This window comes from Amblyomma mixtum, chromosome 6 (genome assembly GCF_055824585.1).
Source record: "Amblyomma mixtum isolate Tamu chromosome 6, ASM5582458v1, whole genome shotgun sequence".
Classification (NCBI taxonomy): domain Eukaryota; kingdom Metazoa; phylum Arthropoda; class Arachnida; order Ixodida; family Ixodidae; genus Amblyomma; species Amblyomma mixtum.
In genome coordinates this window covers 162,132,888-162,152,525 of record NC_143017.1, presented here as the reverse complement: position 1 = coordinate 162,152,525, position 19,638 = coordinate 162,132,888, and the positions used below count along the sequence as shown (strand labels likewise).

The following is a 19,638-nucleotide window of genomic DNA, read 5'->3' as shown; positions in this document are numbered from 1 at the left end:
CGTACCCAATAACCAGGCCCTCGGTTTTGATCCTCAAAATTAAATTTTTAGTAAACTTGCATTTTTGTACACTTTTTTTCAGTATTTCTTTAGCTTCTTGGTCTTTTATTGCATCTTGTGACCGAAACGCACAGCGAACTGTTCTCAATACCTTCATGATATAGCAGCGCAAAATACGATGGACCAAAAAAAGGAGAACACAGGATGAGTGCTGCAGACGTATTCAAAAAGAGTAAAATAATTCATGGTTTTCACCATAACTCTTCATTTTGACCTGTTCTTTATTTTAATTTCAATATTGGCTCTGCTCTGTAATCAAGTAGTTTATTGTAAATAACAGGATCACACCGAATGTCGAGCAGATCTCATTTTAATCACTCGAGCCACTAATGAGTCACTCAGCAAACAATTAACTAAATATGCATATGCAATTAACTAAATATGCAATTAACTAATTATGTACTTCCCTTTGTCATATAACTGTATATTTGGCAACTTATTATAAAGGCAATATTTACTTAATGAGTCGATGGTTCGATCTTCATATTATCCACAGATCACCAATATATTTCACACATAACTTGTCTAGGCATCGAAAAATGACGGACGCTTTCCCCGTTGATACGGTAAGTGATCAACGCTAGCTGTTTTGTGAAATAATGAACGAAATGCTGACTAAATGCTCATGGTTTATAGTTAACCAATACAAGATGAGATTGTATATTAATGCACTTTTCCTTATAATTTATTGGCACTGGGCTGCTTCTGTTCCTTTCATCCTGATTATATCCATGATTTAAGGTTAGGGAAATGCGTACATGTCAACAATTATGTAGACAACTGCACTAGTTTGGTTTCGAGAGTGAAATACTCTTAAGCGGCGCCGAGCACGAACTGCTTGTGCTTTACGACGCCGACGTTGAAGTCGGCAGAAAAGACAACCGGTGTCGTGCGATCGAAACCCGCGAGGGTGGGCTTGAAGAACTTAACGATGCTTTTCTCTGAGCGTCCATGGTACGGTGTCGTGATCATGGGCCAGCTCGCTCCGCCCCATGACGACGACGTTACCGCCAGACTGGACGCGCGATGGGGACAGCACGAAATAAAGGACTGCGTGAAACCTTGGAAATAAAGTTGGAACAACCAGCGCTGTAAAAAAAAAATAAAGAAATTTATTTAAAGTAGGCTCCACCTGAGTAACACCCATTATACAGTGAAGCACTCTTCCAGTAACAGCGAGTCATCCTTCGAGGGCTTGGCTTAGGTCGACGATGCAAATGCTCCCAAGTAGCATGTCGTGCAATACAATTTATCGGAAGAGGCTTCTACGGGAAGACGAGAAGCGCAGAAGAAAATATCGGACAATATCTAAACATTTTGATAAGTATTTTCGCCAGTACACTTAGTCATTAGTGTGCTGGGGTACTGAGCCGGAGGACCCAGGTACAATCCCGACCGCGGCGCCTACTCCTGGTTATTGACCGCGCCTCGTGTAGACCGAACACGTTATCCATGCTGTTCTTCGGGGACGGTGCCCTTGCGACGTTAAAACCGAATTCCTTAGCATCAAAATAGGAAGGGCCCGGTGGGAACAATCCTATATCCGGTTTTCAATTTTCTCTCTGAATATCAAGCACTATTGGGGGGAACACAAGTAAATCAAGATAGATGATTTCGTAGTGCTTTTATTTTCGGAGCAAATTTACGACCCCCGAGACTTACAAACTGTGGTTTGCGAAAGCTTGCAGAAAATCATTTTACCTTTTTGTTCATAACGAGCTACCACCGAGCGCAAAAGAAAAGTAAGATAAATATTGACGTTGAAGAAAGGAGATATGGAGAGCCTAGCATCCTTTCGTCAACTCTGATATTCATTGCCTTCCTTACGTGAAGATGTTAGTACAACATATCGTTTTTCTATTCCTCCAACGTAAATCTCTACTGACAACATCAGGTTGGAACTTTAACTTCATAATCGTTTTTCTAAAATAATTTAATAAATGAAAAATTACTGTGAGTGTAAACGGAGGAAGTACAACTCTACATTCCTTTTGTCACTTGTGCAACCCTGGCTTGTACATGTGAATTTCCGGCTTCACTCATTCGAAACTCTCTTGCTCTATTTCAAACAAAACAGTTATGACAGTCTATTGCTTGATATTTGTGATTAACGATCAAAACAGGGAATCACATGCCTCCTGCCAACCAAATCGCAAAATATCAGCACGCTCCTTATGACAGTCGCTAACTCCGCAGAATATAATCTTCAACGTCGCTAAGGAAAAAAATGCAAAACCACAAATGAAGTCTCACGTTAGACCGGAGTCTAACAAACTGCATCCTGGAAGTGTAAGGAACCGTGAGAGAACAGTGCCTGCAGCAGGAAGAATGAAACAGGGACCGACGCATCCGGGTTCCAGTAGTGCCGAAAGCAAATCATAACGCACTGCTTGGGCGGTAGCGGTGCACTCTGTAATAATAACATAGAATAAGCATAACACAAAATAAGAGAGTTGGGATCTGGGCGGAAGAAGAAACCGCAGAAACAGTTCAGCCGAGTTAATGCAAAGCGCATTCGCCTCTGTTTCTTGTATTCCTTTTTTGCCGTCGTTCATATACCGGCCTGTGCACAGCAGGCCGTGAAAACGGAAGGCTGCATGCGAACTTGCACGTCTGTCTAGGTTTGCGCCAGTGTGTTTGCGTGGAATATGCGCGGAGGTGTGCAGCGTGCGGACGCAGTGCGTCTGTGCGCGAGCTTGTTAAGCGCGCGTGCGACCCACGTTCTCCACGCTCGTTTGCTAGACGACTAAATTGCGCGCGGAGACCCGGACCTCGAGCTGGTGGTTCCGCAGTCGGGCAAACACTGCGGGCAGTGCCACTAAAGGGTACGCAGAACCCGACCAACCAGACCGACAGCAGGGGGAAAGGCTTAAGCGAAAGAGGACCACGCAGAAGATAAAGCGTGTCGCTAACGGGACAAGCGACGGCGAGAAATAAAAACGCGAAAAGCTAAAAAAGAAAAAAAGAGAAGGAAAAGGATAACGAATAAAGCGAGCACTCGACGACACGTCGCGCGCGCTCGCCGGCAGCCGCTACATTCGCTACTCCTGCAGCGGCAGCGCGGTATACGTGTACGCTACGCCTCTGCGGCGCCTCGATGGGGAAGGGTACGCACTCCCCTTCTACGTAGTACGATGCAGCACTGAGGAGGCTCGCTGTGGAAGACTGTACAGCCGTTGGGGCGGATTTGAACATATCGTCTTTGTATCTGGGTCGCCGCTCTGTTTTTAACTGGTCTGCATGTGCAGAACTGCACAGGCTTGCAGGTATTAATTTTAATACTGCCTAGAATAACAAGAAAAGCTGAATTATTCAAGAAGAGTAATTTAGAACTGTGCGCCACCTGGAACAATGAAGTAAACGTTCGCCATGTACTCCCGGTTTGCCACGCATACTAACTGCACGGAATAAACCGGACAATGCAGAAGATGTCTTGTGATGTGGCCGAGGGTTACTGCTTTTGTTTCAAGATCCGGAAAGAGGCTATGCATTCTTCTTCACCGCCCGGTGCAGACGCTGACGCAGCTGAATGTGTTTCAGCGCTCGCGGTTTTGGTTCCTCTCGCTCGAGTTTAAATTCGCCTGCTCGGCGAGACGATCGCGTGAGATGCGCATTGCTGAGCGCTCCGGCGATAAGTGTTCAGGGGCGGATCCTGGATTTGGTGGAGTCTTGCGCAGGCGAGTCTCCTCGTTGCAGCTCCTTTTGTTTATTTTTGATTTGTTTATCTCGCTTCTCTCTTCGGTTTTAACTTTTTGTTACCTCGCTCGTATGCTTTTCCGAATGCGCTGAATGTTCAGAGGAGCAAACGCGACGCTTGCGCGGAAGGAAGCGATAACAGTGCGTTTGAAGGCTGCGTTTTAGTTGTTTTTTTTTTTTTCAATCCAGTATTGAATACTGATTTTCCGACCGAAATTCATCAGAGTTGATGCGCCCGTAGTCGTCATCTTGCAGAAGTCATTTTACTATCGGGCCCGTATTTACGAACAGTTTTTTAAAAAAAAAACATCCAGACGGAAGGTGTGAGAAAGTAGTCGTATTGCGAACGGTTTCTTGCAAGGCAGCATATTCCAAACACAGCTCGAAATTCTCTATGTATGTTTTGTTCAATCGATGAAGCTTTGGGTGCTAGCACGAGCAATTCACTTTCAATGCTCGTAAAATGCCCTGCGAATTGGTAAGCTTTTTTTAGAATCAACATCAACGATAAACCAAGCGCCGATGACGGTTGGTGAAACTAAACATCTTATGTTTTCGTTGACAACAACTTTGCGCATATTTTCGCCAGCCATGAAGCTTCAGATTAAGGTGCGTACGCCCCTGGTGAACCCCTGAACGTGGCTATCGAGTTGGTAGATGCAATCGCAGCCCCCCCCCCCCCCCCCCTTCAGACCTGCATCCGTAAAGTCAGACGGCACGCCGAGTGCTGTTATGTACTTCAACATACCGCAATGCAGGCCTAACGAGTGAGCCTGTTATGTGCGAACAATGTACAACGTCAGAGATGAGGAACAGCACTTCATAAAACAAAGAAATGACTTTTTTGTTAAAAAGAGGGCTGTCACAAATTAGACACAATACCCTGTTTTACGAAATTTCTCTAATATAGAAAAAAAACACATAATGGTTCTGGGTCACGTTTTATAAATACGTGCTGCCTAACGTGTCCAGAATTTACTCGTTCTGCCATTCTTGATTGGCTTTGCTGTAAAAAAAACACCGCCTAGCAACAGCCTTCTGGAAGCAACCGTCTCCGTTGGGGGTGTTAAGTAGTTGTCACCCTGCGCATGAAATAAGAATTGTGACGCAAAGGGATGAATATGCATAGCAATGTGATTGCTTTGGAACGTTGCGCATACTTTTCCATTATTCAGTGATGGCTTTCAGGCAAGAACGACGCTGTTTTAACACAACTTTTTTTATATTCCATCACGTCTCTCCGTGAGGTGTTTCGCAACCATTTTTTGTTACTTTAAACCAAGCGGCTGCACCTGTCAGTTGATTAAATGGCCCCCGCTCCAAGTGGAAACAGGCGCGCAAAGAGACATCGTGTTTCCTCCAGTTTCCGAGTAAAAGAAAACAGAAACGTGCGTTACGTAAAAAAACATTAAATAGAAAAAAAATCAAAATTTTTAATACGGGGATTTGCACGCTCCAGTAAACCTTGAAATAGCAACGATATTGCAAAAAAGAAAAATCTTCGTAATCGTCTTAATGCTAACTGGTGTCGTTTTACTTAAGGTTTACAACCTTCAGCAAACATTATCTCTGAGTTATGCACTCACAACTGAGGAGCACCTCTTACAAAATGTAGCACTTGAAGAGACGCTAGGAGTGTAAACAGCTAATCATGCTGATCGTTCATGTTACGTATTTTATTTACTGACGTGTTTAGGATTTCGGAAAAAGAACACCGATGAATGAATAACTGCCTCGCTTTTTTTTTTTCGCGTACATTAAGCCAGGGAATAGAATGCGCCATGTTGCGACTTGTAACACTCGTAATCCACTGATTTTGAAGCTGACTTCAACGAAAACTTTTAAAAGAGATATTGTCATTATATTGTCATTATAATGTCATTATAATGTCAATGTCATTATAATGTCATTATCAGAAACGGTTCGTGATCATATGGTAACTTCATTTTAAGGAAACAGTCACTCGAAAGAAACAAGCGCTTATAACTCTGTGCGCACACAGAAGACGCGCATGGGTTTGTATTTATAGTCAGTAGTTATAGTCAGTATATAACACACATTATAGTCAGTAGATAACACACATTTCTGGAGACAGCCTCTGCTTTGATAGGCGGATGATAGATCAGCGTAGCTTAAAATGCGCTCTGTGATAAGGAACTTGGGTGCGAAAATGCGAAACGAATAAAACACTGCATAATTAAATAAGGAAATAAAACGAGCATAAAACTTTGATACAACCATTAAAAATAAAGCACAAAGGTTTTTACCGCTCAGTGATTGTGCATACACAAAGATGCTTGACGACCACTGCCTCTGAGCAACCGTATCAGAGCACAAAACTCCTTTCTGGACAAGATTTCAATAACATTTTTGATTGCACGCAAGTAGTTTGTATGCGCACCGACTCAAAATGAGGACGCAACTTCTCGCACATGTGTCCAACTTCTTTCGACGAGGTGATTGCAAAATCTTTGTGAAATGCCGCTTACTTTTTCTTCCTGCGTTGAACAAAAACAGTTCTGCTACTGTCGAGCGAACGCTTCGCTTTAATGCCATGACACAGAGCTTTCAGCATCACGAGGCGGTAGAGGTGCGTTAAGAGCATTTGCCTCACGCTGACGCAAGGATGCGCTGAACAAGACTCTGCTTATGCAACGTCGCTTCTTCAAGTGGCAATGTCCTATGGAGAATAAAAAAAAGGGAGCGTGTCTGAAATTTCTCTGAGGTGGCTAAACGTTGCGGTAGCAACACATTTAATTTGCTTTAAGAAAAGCAATGCTCACATCAACATGCGTTCATTAATACCTACAGTACAAATGAAAAAGATGCGGAAAGTGAGTCTGTACACTCAAGCCCAAGCAATCGGGACGAATTCTTCTAGTTCACACGACTGCCAATAAGTTACGCGCGGCGCTGAGCGTTCAAAATAACCGCGGGAATTTCAGATTATCAGTGCATCTATTTGATTTTCAATGGCTGCCAGATATATTTAGCTTGAGCATAAGAAGAATTATACAGGTCAGATTTTGCAGGTAGGACGTAGAGTTGCCCGTGATAATCACCATGTTCCCGCGTAAATCCTCAGGACTCTTTAGGTTTCTCCGAAGTGCATGTTTAAACCAGCTCCTTATATTATGTGGTGTTCTCTACTGGCAGCCAACATATGGCGTGAGTTGCTGAATGTCTAAGAACGCAGGGCATATAAAGGGTTTCACGAGTGCACATTTTTGCTTCAACAAGCCTTTGTACCTTTGCTAGTCGCCCAATAGCACGAATAACAGGACAGGTGCGGTGGAAAACAGCCAAATTGAAGAACCTTCATTTCAACCCTGCAGGCTACGCACATCATTCAAAGCTTGCCATAGGGGGTCCGAAAACATTTAATGAATGTCCAACATGGAGGTTACGCGAAAGAAGTCTATGAGAAATATTTGTTCGAGAATCTTGGGATTACATTTTTATCCCCACAGTGTTTTATTTTCTTCAGACGCGCAATTCTATTATGTGAAGATACTTTATGTTGCTGAACAACGATTGCAGAAAAAAATATGAGTAACTTTAAAGGCAATCTTAAACAAGTAAACGTTGCAGTTGTTAACCTGTTCGCTTTTATAGCGTAGCTTTCTGCAACATACTATTAAGCAGTTCCTTAGAAAACTACTGAAACATGCCATGCATTTATACTACCAAGAGGAAATAAACCAGCATGAAATTTTGGGAAGTACACCAGGACCTGCTCTTGGCTGATGTTGGCCTCAATGAACGGTATCCACTGCACGAAGCTGATACGAAAACATTACGTGCACAGTATAAACCTGATCGAATAAAATAAAATCTTCCAAATAAATCTTTTACGTCAACTTGTATTTGACCATGTTCTAGGAACGAATGTTCGTCGTTGAGTCGAAAGCAGCAACTGAAACTAGAAAAGGCAATGCCCCACATAAAACGGTTTTTGGTCGACATCTTCGCACACAGGAATGTAACCACTTACAGCTGAGAGCAGAAAACTTGAAACACAACGATGTTTATAAGGAGACCATAGAGAAAAATAAAAAAAACAGTTTCGGAGTGTGATGCATAGCCAATTCATTGTGATGTGTAATGAAGAGTAAGCTGACAACATCTTTTCTGGGAGTTTCTTCCTTTTTTTTTTGCGAACCGAATACGTGGCTGCATTCCTGTTTCTTTTACTAAGTACCCTTACTTTAGTATCTCCAGTTTCAAATATTTTATGCTCCTTCTTTCTTGTAGCTCCACCATGCTAGTTTTATCTACTTCCTGGAGCATCTTTTCTGGATCGGCCGAGAGCATTTAGAACCAAGGGCATATTGAATACACGACGAAGATGCTGAAGTACCCGCGCATGCGGATGCAGAGTCGACGTCAGAAGCGTTGCCCACAAGCAGGGAAGAAAAAAGACTTCCGCCACCACTACCGCCGCTTCCCAGCCTCTGCGAAATGCGCGCTTGGTGCTCGCAAAACAAGTTGACGTGCCCGGCTGGCAGGCTAACCTAATAGCGACAGCCAGCAGTCAGTGTCCTGTCCCGTCGCTCTTCCCGACAAGAAAACTGCACTGGAAAGAAGTACAAATCCACCGACGCTGGGCTGAAAACACAGACATAAAAAAATAAAAACGTGGGGGACAGGGATTCTGGCTGCCACGGACGGGCAGCTTTTCTATATCGGCGATCAAGCGCTCCAGTCGTGTCTGAGTGCTGTCTCGCTCAAGCCTGGTGAGGTGTTTGCGTCGCTCACGGCGGACATTAATGTCTGAGATGTGACGTGCTGGGCGTTTGAGTGAGTGAGCGAGCGAGCGAGTGAGTGAGTGAGTGAGTGAGTGAGTGAGTGAGTGAGTGAGTGAGTGAGTGAGTGAGTGAGTGAGTGAGTGAGTGAGTGAGTGAGTGAGTGAGTGAGTGAGTGAGTGAGTGAGTGAGTGAGTGAGTGAGTGAGTGAGTGAGTGAGTGAGTGAGTGAGTGAGTGAGTGAGTGAGTGAGTGAGTGAGTGAGTGAGTGAGTGAGTGAGTGAGTGAGTGAGTGAGTGAGTGAGTGAGTGAGTGAGTGAGTGAGTGAGTGAGTGAGTGAGTGAGTGAGTGAGTGAGTGAGTGAGTGAGTGAGTGAGTGAGTGAGTGAGTGAGTGAGTGAGTGAGTGAGTGAGTGAGTGAGTGAGTGAGTGAGTGAGTGAGTGAGTGAGTGAGTGAGTGAGTGAGTGAGTGAGTGAGTGAGTGAGTGAGTGAGTGAGTGAGTGAGTGAGTGAGTGAGTGAGTGAGTGAGTGAGTGAGTGAGTGAGTGAGTGAGTGAGTGAGTGAGTGAGTGAGTGAGTGAGTGAGTGACCAGGTGGCCATAAAAGAAAGAGTGACATAACAAGTATTGGAATTGCCAGGTTAGAGCATGTAAGACAAAAGTCCCATCTCCTGCAGTTCTGTTTTCGAACACATCCCTGGCAATGACCACCAATAACGGCAATTTGTCGCCGTATTTCAGGGGTCGTCGTTTATGTCGGCTGGAGTCCACTTTTCTGCAGGTATAGCGAAAATATTATTCATAGCGCTTTCATTATAATATCAGCAACTAACCTATTTATTACTGATTTAATTATGATGGCTCACACTTTATCTACCCAGCTTTGGAACCGATTCTTTTGAAGCTGGACTGCAAAAAGGCGCACTTGAATATTCGATGTATAGTATCGACTCAAGCGAGGCCACTGATACTCGAGGCTCTGCAAAACAAGATGTAGCCAGACAAGCTGCGGTCTTTCCGTGCTCTTCCCCACTCCATCCCCTCGCCCGTTCTTCCGTGACAAGAAGGCGAGTAAGGCAATTTGGAGCCGACAGGGATGAATTCGCGTGAGAAGACCGCGCCCCACATAGACTTTCAATATGGGCAAACGAGGCCCGGTGAGGCACTGCATAGTACTCGACACTAAAGCAAACTGTAGAAACCGACAATGTTGTTTATCAGGTCTTCAAAGAGTGATGAAATTTTTTTGCCGGAAATGAGACATTACAAATATACAGACTTTTATGTTTGGCTAACTGACTGTCAATTTAAATATATTTTTGGTTCAGCTACTTGAGCGTGTTCTCTTTGTAGCAGACCATATCTTCTTCATGAATGACAGCATAGTTTTCATATATATTAGTCCTCCTCCTTGACATGGCCACAAGGCAGTAAGCAACATTCGTCTTGTGAGAATCTAATGGCGACTGAAACTGAGAAAAGCATACGGGGATATTTTTATTCTACTGTTGATTAGTCTGCAAAATTGCCGGCGCAATCGTTTAAAGTAAAAGAGAACTTTAAAGAAAGTGGGAGAAAGAACAACTCCATGCCACCGGTAGGAGCCTAACCCAGGATCTCTGCATATCACGTGCAGCGCGTCCACCCACTGACTTACTGCGGCGGATGTCTCGCCTTCTGATTTCTGGTGCAATCTTATCTTGTGTCTCCTAACATTGCGAGTGTTCCGCAGAGCTATCCCTCGACCACATCGGCGGACGTGGAACACCCTGTAATATCGCGGGTGCCAAGTATAACGTAAATCCACAGGGAGGATGGTAGCTGCTTTATACCTTTTATGCTACCTATGGCATCGATACTGCCGGAATCGAGAGGAGAGACCCTCTTTACGCCATTTAACAGAGAAGAGCAGGGAAGTCAGGGGCTGTCTCACAGTGACCACACCCCAGGTTCGATCACGTTCTGCGTGGGACTTGCGCTATGACAGGGCGTTCTACGTCTGCCGCTAAACTGGGTAGCGGCGCTGGTGCACCGTCGCAAGGTTGAGAGAGACGCAACAAAGTTACACTCGAAAGCAGAAGGTGAGGCAGCTGCCAGCGTAGCTCAGCTGGTACAGCACTGCACACTGCATTCGTCTGCCGTGGGCTTTGGTCCCGCCGGTGTTACAGGGTTGACATTTTTTCTACTTTTTTAGAAAACGTTCTTTTGTTTTAAATACATCTGGTTGCATCTAGAACGCATGCAACATATGCAAACGCCACAAATGCCAACGAAAAACGCACACAGATGCAAACGCTCACAGATGCAAAAACAGCACGCACAACGGATGCAACCGAAACTGGTTTTGTCATGATTGGCACCGCAATAAAAAAAAAACGCTCCGCAGTGTTTTTCTTGGTTTCAGTTACTGTTGTCACCTTCCTTCTCCATATCCAGTCGAGCCCTCGATCTCTCTGTCCTCGTCTGCTGTTATCCCTCTTGCAAGGAGCACTGTGTAGCAACTTCGTGTTCGTATATACGGTCTTTATACCTAATAACAGATGTCAGTAATCAAACGTGATTACTATGCGCTCTGCCTCTTAAGTTAAAAAAGAACAGCTGTCGTCGTCATTGTACGTCACTTCAAGGACACCATAGCGACCCTAGCAACACAACCGCTTGCGACGAGTTCTGCGTGCAAGGGCTTAGCCTTACCTCACGCAAACATGCACAAATTGCAATACCAACGCGACGCGGCGACAAACCGATCGTACCGTCCTCCTGACACAAGCTGGATGCGATCGAAGACGCCGTCGACGACGTCATGGAAGAGACGGATTACGAAGAAGCGACTGCAGTGCATGCATGGAACCAAGAGCAGGCTTCCATAATCCGATATCAGCCGACCCTGACCTCAGCCATCCATCTATTACCCAATGGCGGCAGTCTGGCTTTGTATAGCGTGAATAAGCACAACCATGGCCCTGAGTGTGACACTGCAGTTGGATACTTAGAAGCGAAACTGTTACAGTAGCGTTAGCGATCGGTTTAGTCCTGCTGTTGCTTGCATGCCATTAGAATTTGATTCACATTCTTTTGATTCGTTCCACACTTCGTCCATGCTGTGGCAGCTCTACCCGACAGGTAATAAATGTAAGCCGTCAGCGTTTTGTTGTCATTTATTGGTGCATGAAGGTGACAATTTTGTGGAGAGCTGTTTTAATTAACATTGTTGGATCTCAACTTTCCAAAACGACCTTCGGCAACGAAAAGCTAAAAAGCAACTTTTAACTTATAACTAAGTAGTTTTCAAAGCTTCTTTGCTCTGTAAAGGTTATTTTTTTGCAAATAATTTTTTTTTGCTTTGGCTGCCACAGCTGTATGGTGTTGTTTTCTTCATAAATTTGTGCCATCTATGTTTCTGTCAGCTTCTTGCTTTGACGTGTAGCCCATGGTTTGTTGTACCTGAACAAAGAAAATTGCTTAAGGGCTTTGTTAAGCAAAAAAATGCCTTTGTCGAATATGTTGCTTTTCAAATCGAACCTTTCATTCGTTTGATTTCAGTATCGGTTCTGCTTTGCCATTCATCAATTATTTATTAAAGTTTGGACCGTAGCTAATCAAAAGCAGGTCAAATCTAATCACTCTCTTCGTTACTAAACCAGCCAGTCAAGCAATTTACTAAACGCCATAGGTGTCTCGTTTTTTTCTTCACTCATTTTTTTTGTTACTTGGTCGTGTAGTTCCATCCTGTACCACCGCCCACAAACTTAACACGAGCGCGTAGAATGTATGGCTTAAATTGACAATAGTGCCGCGGAGCCTTGGACGCTGGCCAGGGTGGCGCTATTACTGATCCAAGTCAGTCACGCATTCGAGAGTTCATGTCAAGTTTGCGGGCAGTGGTACATAAGCCCCAGTGATATTTAGTTATAAAGTCAACAACTGCCTAGTCACTTAATCTTCCAGTCTATATATTAGCTATCGAAGTAAGGATCTATTTGTTATACCCCTTGCCTGGATACAAAAAATCAATAATATTTGAAACTTCGTTAAAGCTGGCTCTGTCTGCATAACGTCTATACTGCAGTGAAGCACGCTTTCGGTGTGCGATAGCATTACAATCGAGGAGCCATCCTTCACACTGCATAAACAAACGTGTACGCTTAAGCGCATTTTACGAGAGAACACGAAATGACTTCTAAAGGGAACGCGAATAAAAAAAAAATAATATATAAAGAGGTAACGAATATTTATTCATGCTCACTATGTATTTTTCAATATACTTCGAAATAAATAAAACGTTCGCCTCTATTTCATTAGCGCATAACAGCGTTTTCCGAACGATCCAATCAAGAACAGCCTGTTTTGGACGTAGTGATGACGTGGTGGTCTACTGGGTCTTACTCCGGACCGATGCTCGTCTTCTCTGTGCTGAAATCCTTTAAATACTTGGTCTATGACAACTTCTTGGAGAGCAAACGCATTAGGCACAGCGCTCTTTGACCGAGGGGCACATGACCAATACATACACTGTTAGCATCCTTCAGAGCGCACGTGTGCTTCGTCCTCCTCCGCCTTCGTCATCATCACCTGGCCTATCATAAGACGCATTGTGATGCCAGGTTACGCCATGCCATTCCAAGGCCTGTCTAGAGATCTGCAAGGCTAACATAAACATGAAAGACATGAGAGCGCAAAACGGCAACACTGACGAGTAAGGGAACAGGACGAGCGCTGTACTTTCAACAGGATTTATTCAAAGAAGAATGTTTATATAGCCTTTGCCCTTATCCATGCTCTTAATCGCAGACAATCACCTCTCACAGATATGCATCAAGAAACAGCATTTCGCTGTGGCGAAGAACTGACGTGTCACTAATGCAACTGCCACCTCGCTTCTTGATATAGAAGGCTTCCACAAGCTCACGTTCTTTCCTATCTCGGCTTTTCAATAGCACTTTGCAGTCAGATAGTCGAGGCTTGCAGGCTACACGCTTCTCTTTCGAGCAGGCTTGGCAGTGGTCTGGAAGATGGCCTCTCTTGTTTAATAGCATTAGTGCATTAGATGGCATTAGAGACACGACAGTTGTTCTTCGCCACAGTGAAATGCTGTTTCTTGATGCATATCTGTGAGAAGGGATTGTCTGCGATTAAGAGCATGGATAAGGGCAAAGGCTATATAAACGTTCTTCTTTGAATAAATCCTGTTGAAAGTGCAGCACTCGTCCTGTTCCCTTACTCGTCCGTGTTGCCGTTTTGTACTCTCATGTCTTTCACGAATATGCACCAACAAGCCCAGCTTCAAGTACTTCCTAACATATACAGCAGCGTTAGGAAGTCTCTCTCTCACTGAACGTCGCTGTGGCTCAATGTCTTGGGCGTTCGGCTGCTGGTCCCATTGTAGAGGGTTCGATCTCGGGCGCATCGGCCGTAATTCGATGGAGGCGAATTACAAAACGCCCATGCACTTTGCGATGTCCGCGCACGGCACATGGCCGTTTTAGCGCAGTAGCAATACTAGGCGAACTTTAAGGATTACCGGCTACCGTATATACGTCCTCCTTTGTGGCAGGCGGCCCACCTGTCCATCGGATTGTGGGTAACCTGCAATGTGTGTGCGCATGGCAGGCCTCCACCTAGGCGGGTGAAGGCCTGGGTGAAGCGTACACCTAGATGATAGCCTTCAAAGTAAATGCCTTCAGAGTAAGGGACTCTTTAGGTCAAAAGTAAAAGTCTTAAGAGTTACGCCAGAGTAAATGCCTTTAGGTCAAAGGCCTTATGGTAAACGTCTTCACGGTAGAGGCCTTTATGTAGGAAGGCCTTTTTGTTAAAGCCCTTAACGTGAAATTTTTTTAGGTGAAAGGCCTTTAAGGTTATTGCTTTTAGTTTAAAGACCTTTAGGTCAAATGATGATTTCGCATAAACAACACGTAAGGACTTTAAGTGGTTACCATAACTATTGCTACTGCCCAATATTCCGCTCTTAGCCACGCTAAACCACCTGCTAATTTTTCAATCCGGAACTCTCCAATACAACGTCCCTCATCATGCTAAATGTGTCGATTTGGGGCATTAAACCCAGAATTTACGATTTAAAGTTTTATTTGCATGATTTACATGCGGCACAGACCAGTATTTTCTAGCAACACACGGCTAAATAAAAGGGATTTCGGACACTGTTTTTTGAAATGTTTTAGAACATCCAAAAATACTTCTTGAAAGACCTGCGCATCCATGTCGCGAACTCAGCGCTACAGTCTATATATTGTATGGACAATGCCGTTGGTGTACTTTGCCAACAAATGAACAGTCGCGAGCACTTCTATCCATTATAACCACAAACGCTGTCTGTGTGCGGCTCCCCGAAAACCCGCCAGCGACCCTGACACGCGGCAGCAGCCGGCGCCGCCGCGTATTCCGTCTCACCAGCGACCAGAACGTCGACGCACAGGCAGCTGCAGCCGGCCGTCGAGAAGACCCGCTAGTATTGATCAGTTTTTAGCGGCAACGCGGCGGAGACAACGGGAAAGGGCGCTGCGCCATTAGTGCACCCGGAGCGGACGCATTCCTGTTCGGCCTGGGGAACCCCCTTGCGAAACACTGTACGAGCTGGCTTCCTCCTATAGCTTGGCCCGCTCCGTGGTGAGACAGTTCACGCTTGAAGCAGGGCTGAATATCGAAGCTGATCGCTCCCTTAGATGGTCTGCACAAATGTTTGCCACTTGCGGCGAATAATCAGCTGTACGCCGCAATTTCTTTTTCACTATCAATTTGTCTTTTTGCCTTGTTCCTTTATGCTTCGCTTCTCTATTTATCTCTCTTTTTTCTCCAGACAGGTCGTGGCACAATCTTTCGAGAAGGTTATTGGTTTGTCGTCACCCTTTGTTCTCATTTTACATTACAAATTCCCAAGGCTAAACATGTTATGCCACATTGCATGCTCTGTTTTAGATTTCCTACTTGGTGACAGGAAGCTTTTGATTTTCGATCTCTTGGTGGAAGCCGAAAATCCGGCAGTGCTCTCGTCGAACCCATAAAAATGGCGTCAATGCAGCACCTAAACTAAAGTTCTTATTGCTGTGCGCTATGAGATGAGCGCTGACCTCGTAACCGAGAAATCAAGTTAGAAATGATACAAGCTGTGCCTATCAAGACTCACAAATATGTATCATCTGTCGTTGTATCTACGCCCAAAGTTAAAATAGCCATCATTTCCGAGATGCAATAAGCTCCTCAAAAAGTGTGCATTAGCAGTTAGCGAAATGGTAGGTGTACTTGTAGCAAAAAACATTTTCCTATAGCCGCGGTAGAGTAGCAGTGCAGGCCTTGGAATGCAGACCATCACAAAAATGAGGGCTGACAAACTTAAGAGTCTTCTTTAAACTCTTTCTATGAACCGCGAGTACTTCCTTGCTGTCTCCTTCTTTCCACTAGCTAAACTAAAAAGCACTTTTCGCCCACTAACAAAGTCCTCTTTCTCCTCTTTGTTTTCTGGTATTCATTGCCTCCGTTTCCGCTCCAAGATTTCTTTCCTTAAATGCACTGTTGTTTTCCACCGAGAACATGCCATGCGTGCCTCCAGATGTTAATGCACAATGGACAAAATTCCGCAAAACGTCAAAATCATACTCATCAAAGAACCCAAAATTAATTATCGCTTAAAGCCCAGATTTCTAGAATGTCTTGAAATCGTGAGTGCGCCTTCCTCTTTTGCTCACTAAAGCGAAGTATTCTTTACTGTGCAACAATAGGAAAGGATACATTAACGCCATAATGTTGGCGTTCAGAAGCTCCCCGAGGAAGTTCATTAGCTCTCACATTAAGCGCAGGGGCGGTACTGTAATGGCAAGGAAAAAAATTTTGCAAGACAAAAGGAAATCCAGGGCATTGCACTGCATCTTTGGCATGCTGTACGCATTCTCTTCCATTAACCACGAGATGATGAGAAGCATTAGAGTTAACGAGGGCTGGTCGCATTTAATTACCGGTGGCGACGTTTTCCATCTGCGGTTCTGTACGTGTATTATCATTTTTTTTTTTTATTGAAGCGGACTTGAGTGACTAGAACAGTTACGTCAGGTTATCGTCCGGTGCATTATACCGTATGTTCTGCTGCGATTGCGTCATTTTCACAGTGGGCAATCCTGTAAAAGAACCATTACTGGCAGGTGAGCAAAATACGCATATCCAGCACACTTTACTGCGAATTTCGGGACCGGAACTTGATGAGTATTTTGCAAACATAGGATTAGCAATCTTACCGTTAACACGGGATTATTTCGGGAGGCAGTCTAGTGTGCAACAACAAAAATAAACATTTTGGCACCATCACAAAGTACCAGACCTACAAATATCTCAGTTAGTAATTCTTTACGCCTGTCATAAGAATCATATAGTGCAGGTTAGGTGGCATTGTGTTACGTCCTGGTGTATGTGTGGACAGACTCCATTACGATGCTATTACTATAGGAATTAGGGTGATGCGTCATCTCAGTATCGATTCGGCGAGGAGGCCCTTTACTCAAAGGTGAAATTCTGCATCGTAGGTGCGAAATATCTGTAGAGGAAAGCACCTGGGTACTTGAGCCAGCTGATAAGGGTGTACCTACTTTCGTGCGCATGAAGCTTGCATGTTTCTTAGCTTTTCTTTTTTTTATATAAAATGTCGCAAATGTCAGCTCATGAAAATGTCACGAAATCGTCAGATAGCGCGTCAAAAAGCAATTGATAATATTGTCTGCCAGCTGTGAAACCAGCTGACGATTTCACGTTGTAGCCTCATCATCGAACCCTCATCAAAGGTTTAATGTTACCAAACTTTCTACTTCGATATGTGTAACTTCTGCGGCATGCGCGCGTCAAGCGCTTATAATAAACCATGGTGTTAAGCACATTTGCTCATTATCGATCAGAATGCCAGCTGATCAGTCTTCCAGTCCGTAAAGCAGCAGTCCAAAGAGTAAAAGGCTCCGAGATGCACGTACTCCTGTCATCTGGCCCTTTGAAGCACTTCCGGGTGCAGGCAGCGATAGCGATCGCGCGTTACATCTGCACCGTCACGCTAGATTGAGACCAATGCGCCCGCGCGTGCACGTACTGCCTTACTCACCGGTTGCTGTGTCGTTGCCGGGGGCCGAAGACGGTGCAGCCAACACTGCCGACGAGTCCGGCCGGCTTGCCCGTAGCAGCAGCAGCAACAGCAGAAAAAGCGGCGACGCGCTCGTCGTGAGCACGGAAAACACCGACATCGTGCCTGTTCCCTTGTTAGCACGAAAAGGGACGCTGCTCCTACGCTCGTTCACCTTCGAGCAGACCGGACGAAAGCCTCGCGAGCAGTGAGTCCTAACTCCGGCCGACGGCACCCATGTCGAAGGCCAGCGCGCACCACTGCGACACACGCCGCCCTGCAAACCCCCAGAGCTCCAGCCCGGAGCCTGCCCTTCCCTGGCCACTTCGCCGCAGGCCCGCGCCCCGTTTAGTTCCAGTGAGCGCCGCTAGGCTAAAGGCACGTGTGTGCCGCACAGTGCTGCCCTCTGCTCATTCGTGGAACACCACGTGACGATGCCTTTGTGTGTCCCTATTTCGGTTCTTCCCTGCCCTCCCTCCCCCCTTCCCGATTTTTTTGCTTATATCTGCGCTCTTTCCGGGAAGAGGAAATGGAGGTAGGAGGGAAAGGGACCCGAAGATTGCCAAAGAGAAACATCGAGCGGCAACCACGCAAGATAGAAATCAGGCTTGAAACGTGGCGCCCTCTAGTGAGTGCTTGAGAAACCCCTTACCTTCACGTTGCGAGAAACAAAACCAGGGCATTCATTGTATAGCGAAACAAGGCATCTTATACAATCTTGCTAAGGCGATTTTGTGTGAAGGATTGAAGCTTTCACAAGACATCTGATTCTATTCTATTCATGTCTGATTCTATTTGGTAGTGGTAGCATGCACAAGGGGCATGTTAACGTAGTTTTACACGTCGACTTCGGACCTCTTTGTTAACGAAGCGCAAATGAGAGATCTTAAATCTTATAAAAAATAAGAATATAAAGTTTCAGCTAAAAGTAAAAATTGCAACGGGTACAACACTATAAAAGCATATCCTATGGCACACTTTTAGCTCTTTTTTAAAACTGCTTACAGCGCAGTGCTGTTCTTGACTGAATCGGGTATTGCATTCAGATGAGCAAATGTTCGTCTTTAAAAGTAAAAGAGTGCGACACGAGTGGACTGTGGTGTCGCGGTGTCTTTCGTCGTCGTGTGGTCACTTTGTAGCGCTATTTTACATTTACAGTACGTTCTACCAACGAGCCCAGCACCAAGTTATACTGAAGTAATCTTCTAACAGGTGTTTCAGGGAAGATTAAGTATTTCTCAAAAATGTTTTTTTTTAGATAAAAAATAGGGATTTTCAGCTTAGTATTACCAGTGTTGGCGGACACGAGAAAACAGGTGAATACATCTTAAGTAGCAAGCTGGTTAACTAATTTTTAATAGTTAGCTTTTTAAGTATTAGAGTTAGCTGCCCAGTTTCGATTAGAGATTTGTAGCCGGTCGTAAGTAATAGCCATATCAGGTTTTAGAATTTCTAAACCCTTGGCGCTGGGGCTCGAAAACTTTGGCTTTTTCGACTAGTTACGTGCACTGGAAAGGTTGTTTTGTCTACGTACTTTTCGAAGGCACGTGTATTTTGGTGCGATGTAGCCAAAATTTGTTCGTCCACAGCATCAAGGATAATTGCGTTTACGAAATTGTAAAAACTGATATGGCTATTACTAACTACAGGCTACAACTCTAATTGCAACCATTTGCCTCACCATGATCGTTAAAAAGTTAATTATCAGAAATTAGTTAACCAGCTTACAACTTAGGACAATGAACCGGCAAATACTGGTAATCCTATGCCGCAAAAGCCATATTTTACCCCAAAAAGCCTATTCTTGCAAATTACTTAAATTCTTCCGTGATGCACCTGGCATACGTAGCAACCTACCAGCTGCTATGTGAAAACACGTGTTTCAAATCAGAGAGACGCTAAACAGACGAGGTCAAAGAAAAGGTTGAAAAATAAACCACTCTCAAGTCCACCTTCCAATCAATCTTTTAGCAAAGAAAAGCATTTTTCTCAAAAGCGCGAAGGGATATGTGATTCTGCGGGTTCGGGGAC

At 44.6% G+C, this 19,638-nt stretch overlaps 1 protein-coding gene across 1 annotated transcript in view; it reads right to left on the bottom strand.

Annotated features, from left to right (window-relative positions):
- jus (EB domain-containing julius seizure protein) overlaps positions 1-17,941 on the bottom strand; it is a 159,700-nt gene extending 141,759 nt beyond the window's left edge. Inside the window, exon 1 of the mRNA XM_089549972.1 lies at positions 17,590-17,941. Within this exon, the coding sequence (XP_089406098.1) occupies positions 17,590-17,728 (139 nt within the window). The 5' untranslated portion in view covers positions 17,729-17,941. The remainder of the gene's footprint in view (positions 1-17,589) is intronic.
- Positions 17,942-19,638: the final 1,697 nt, after the last annotated feature.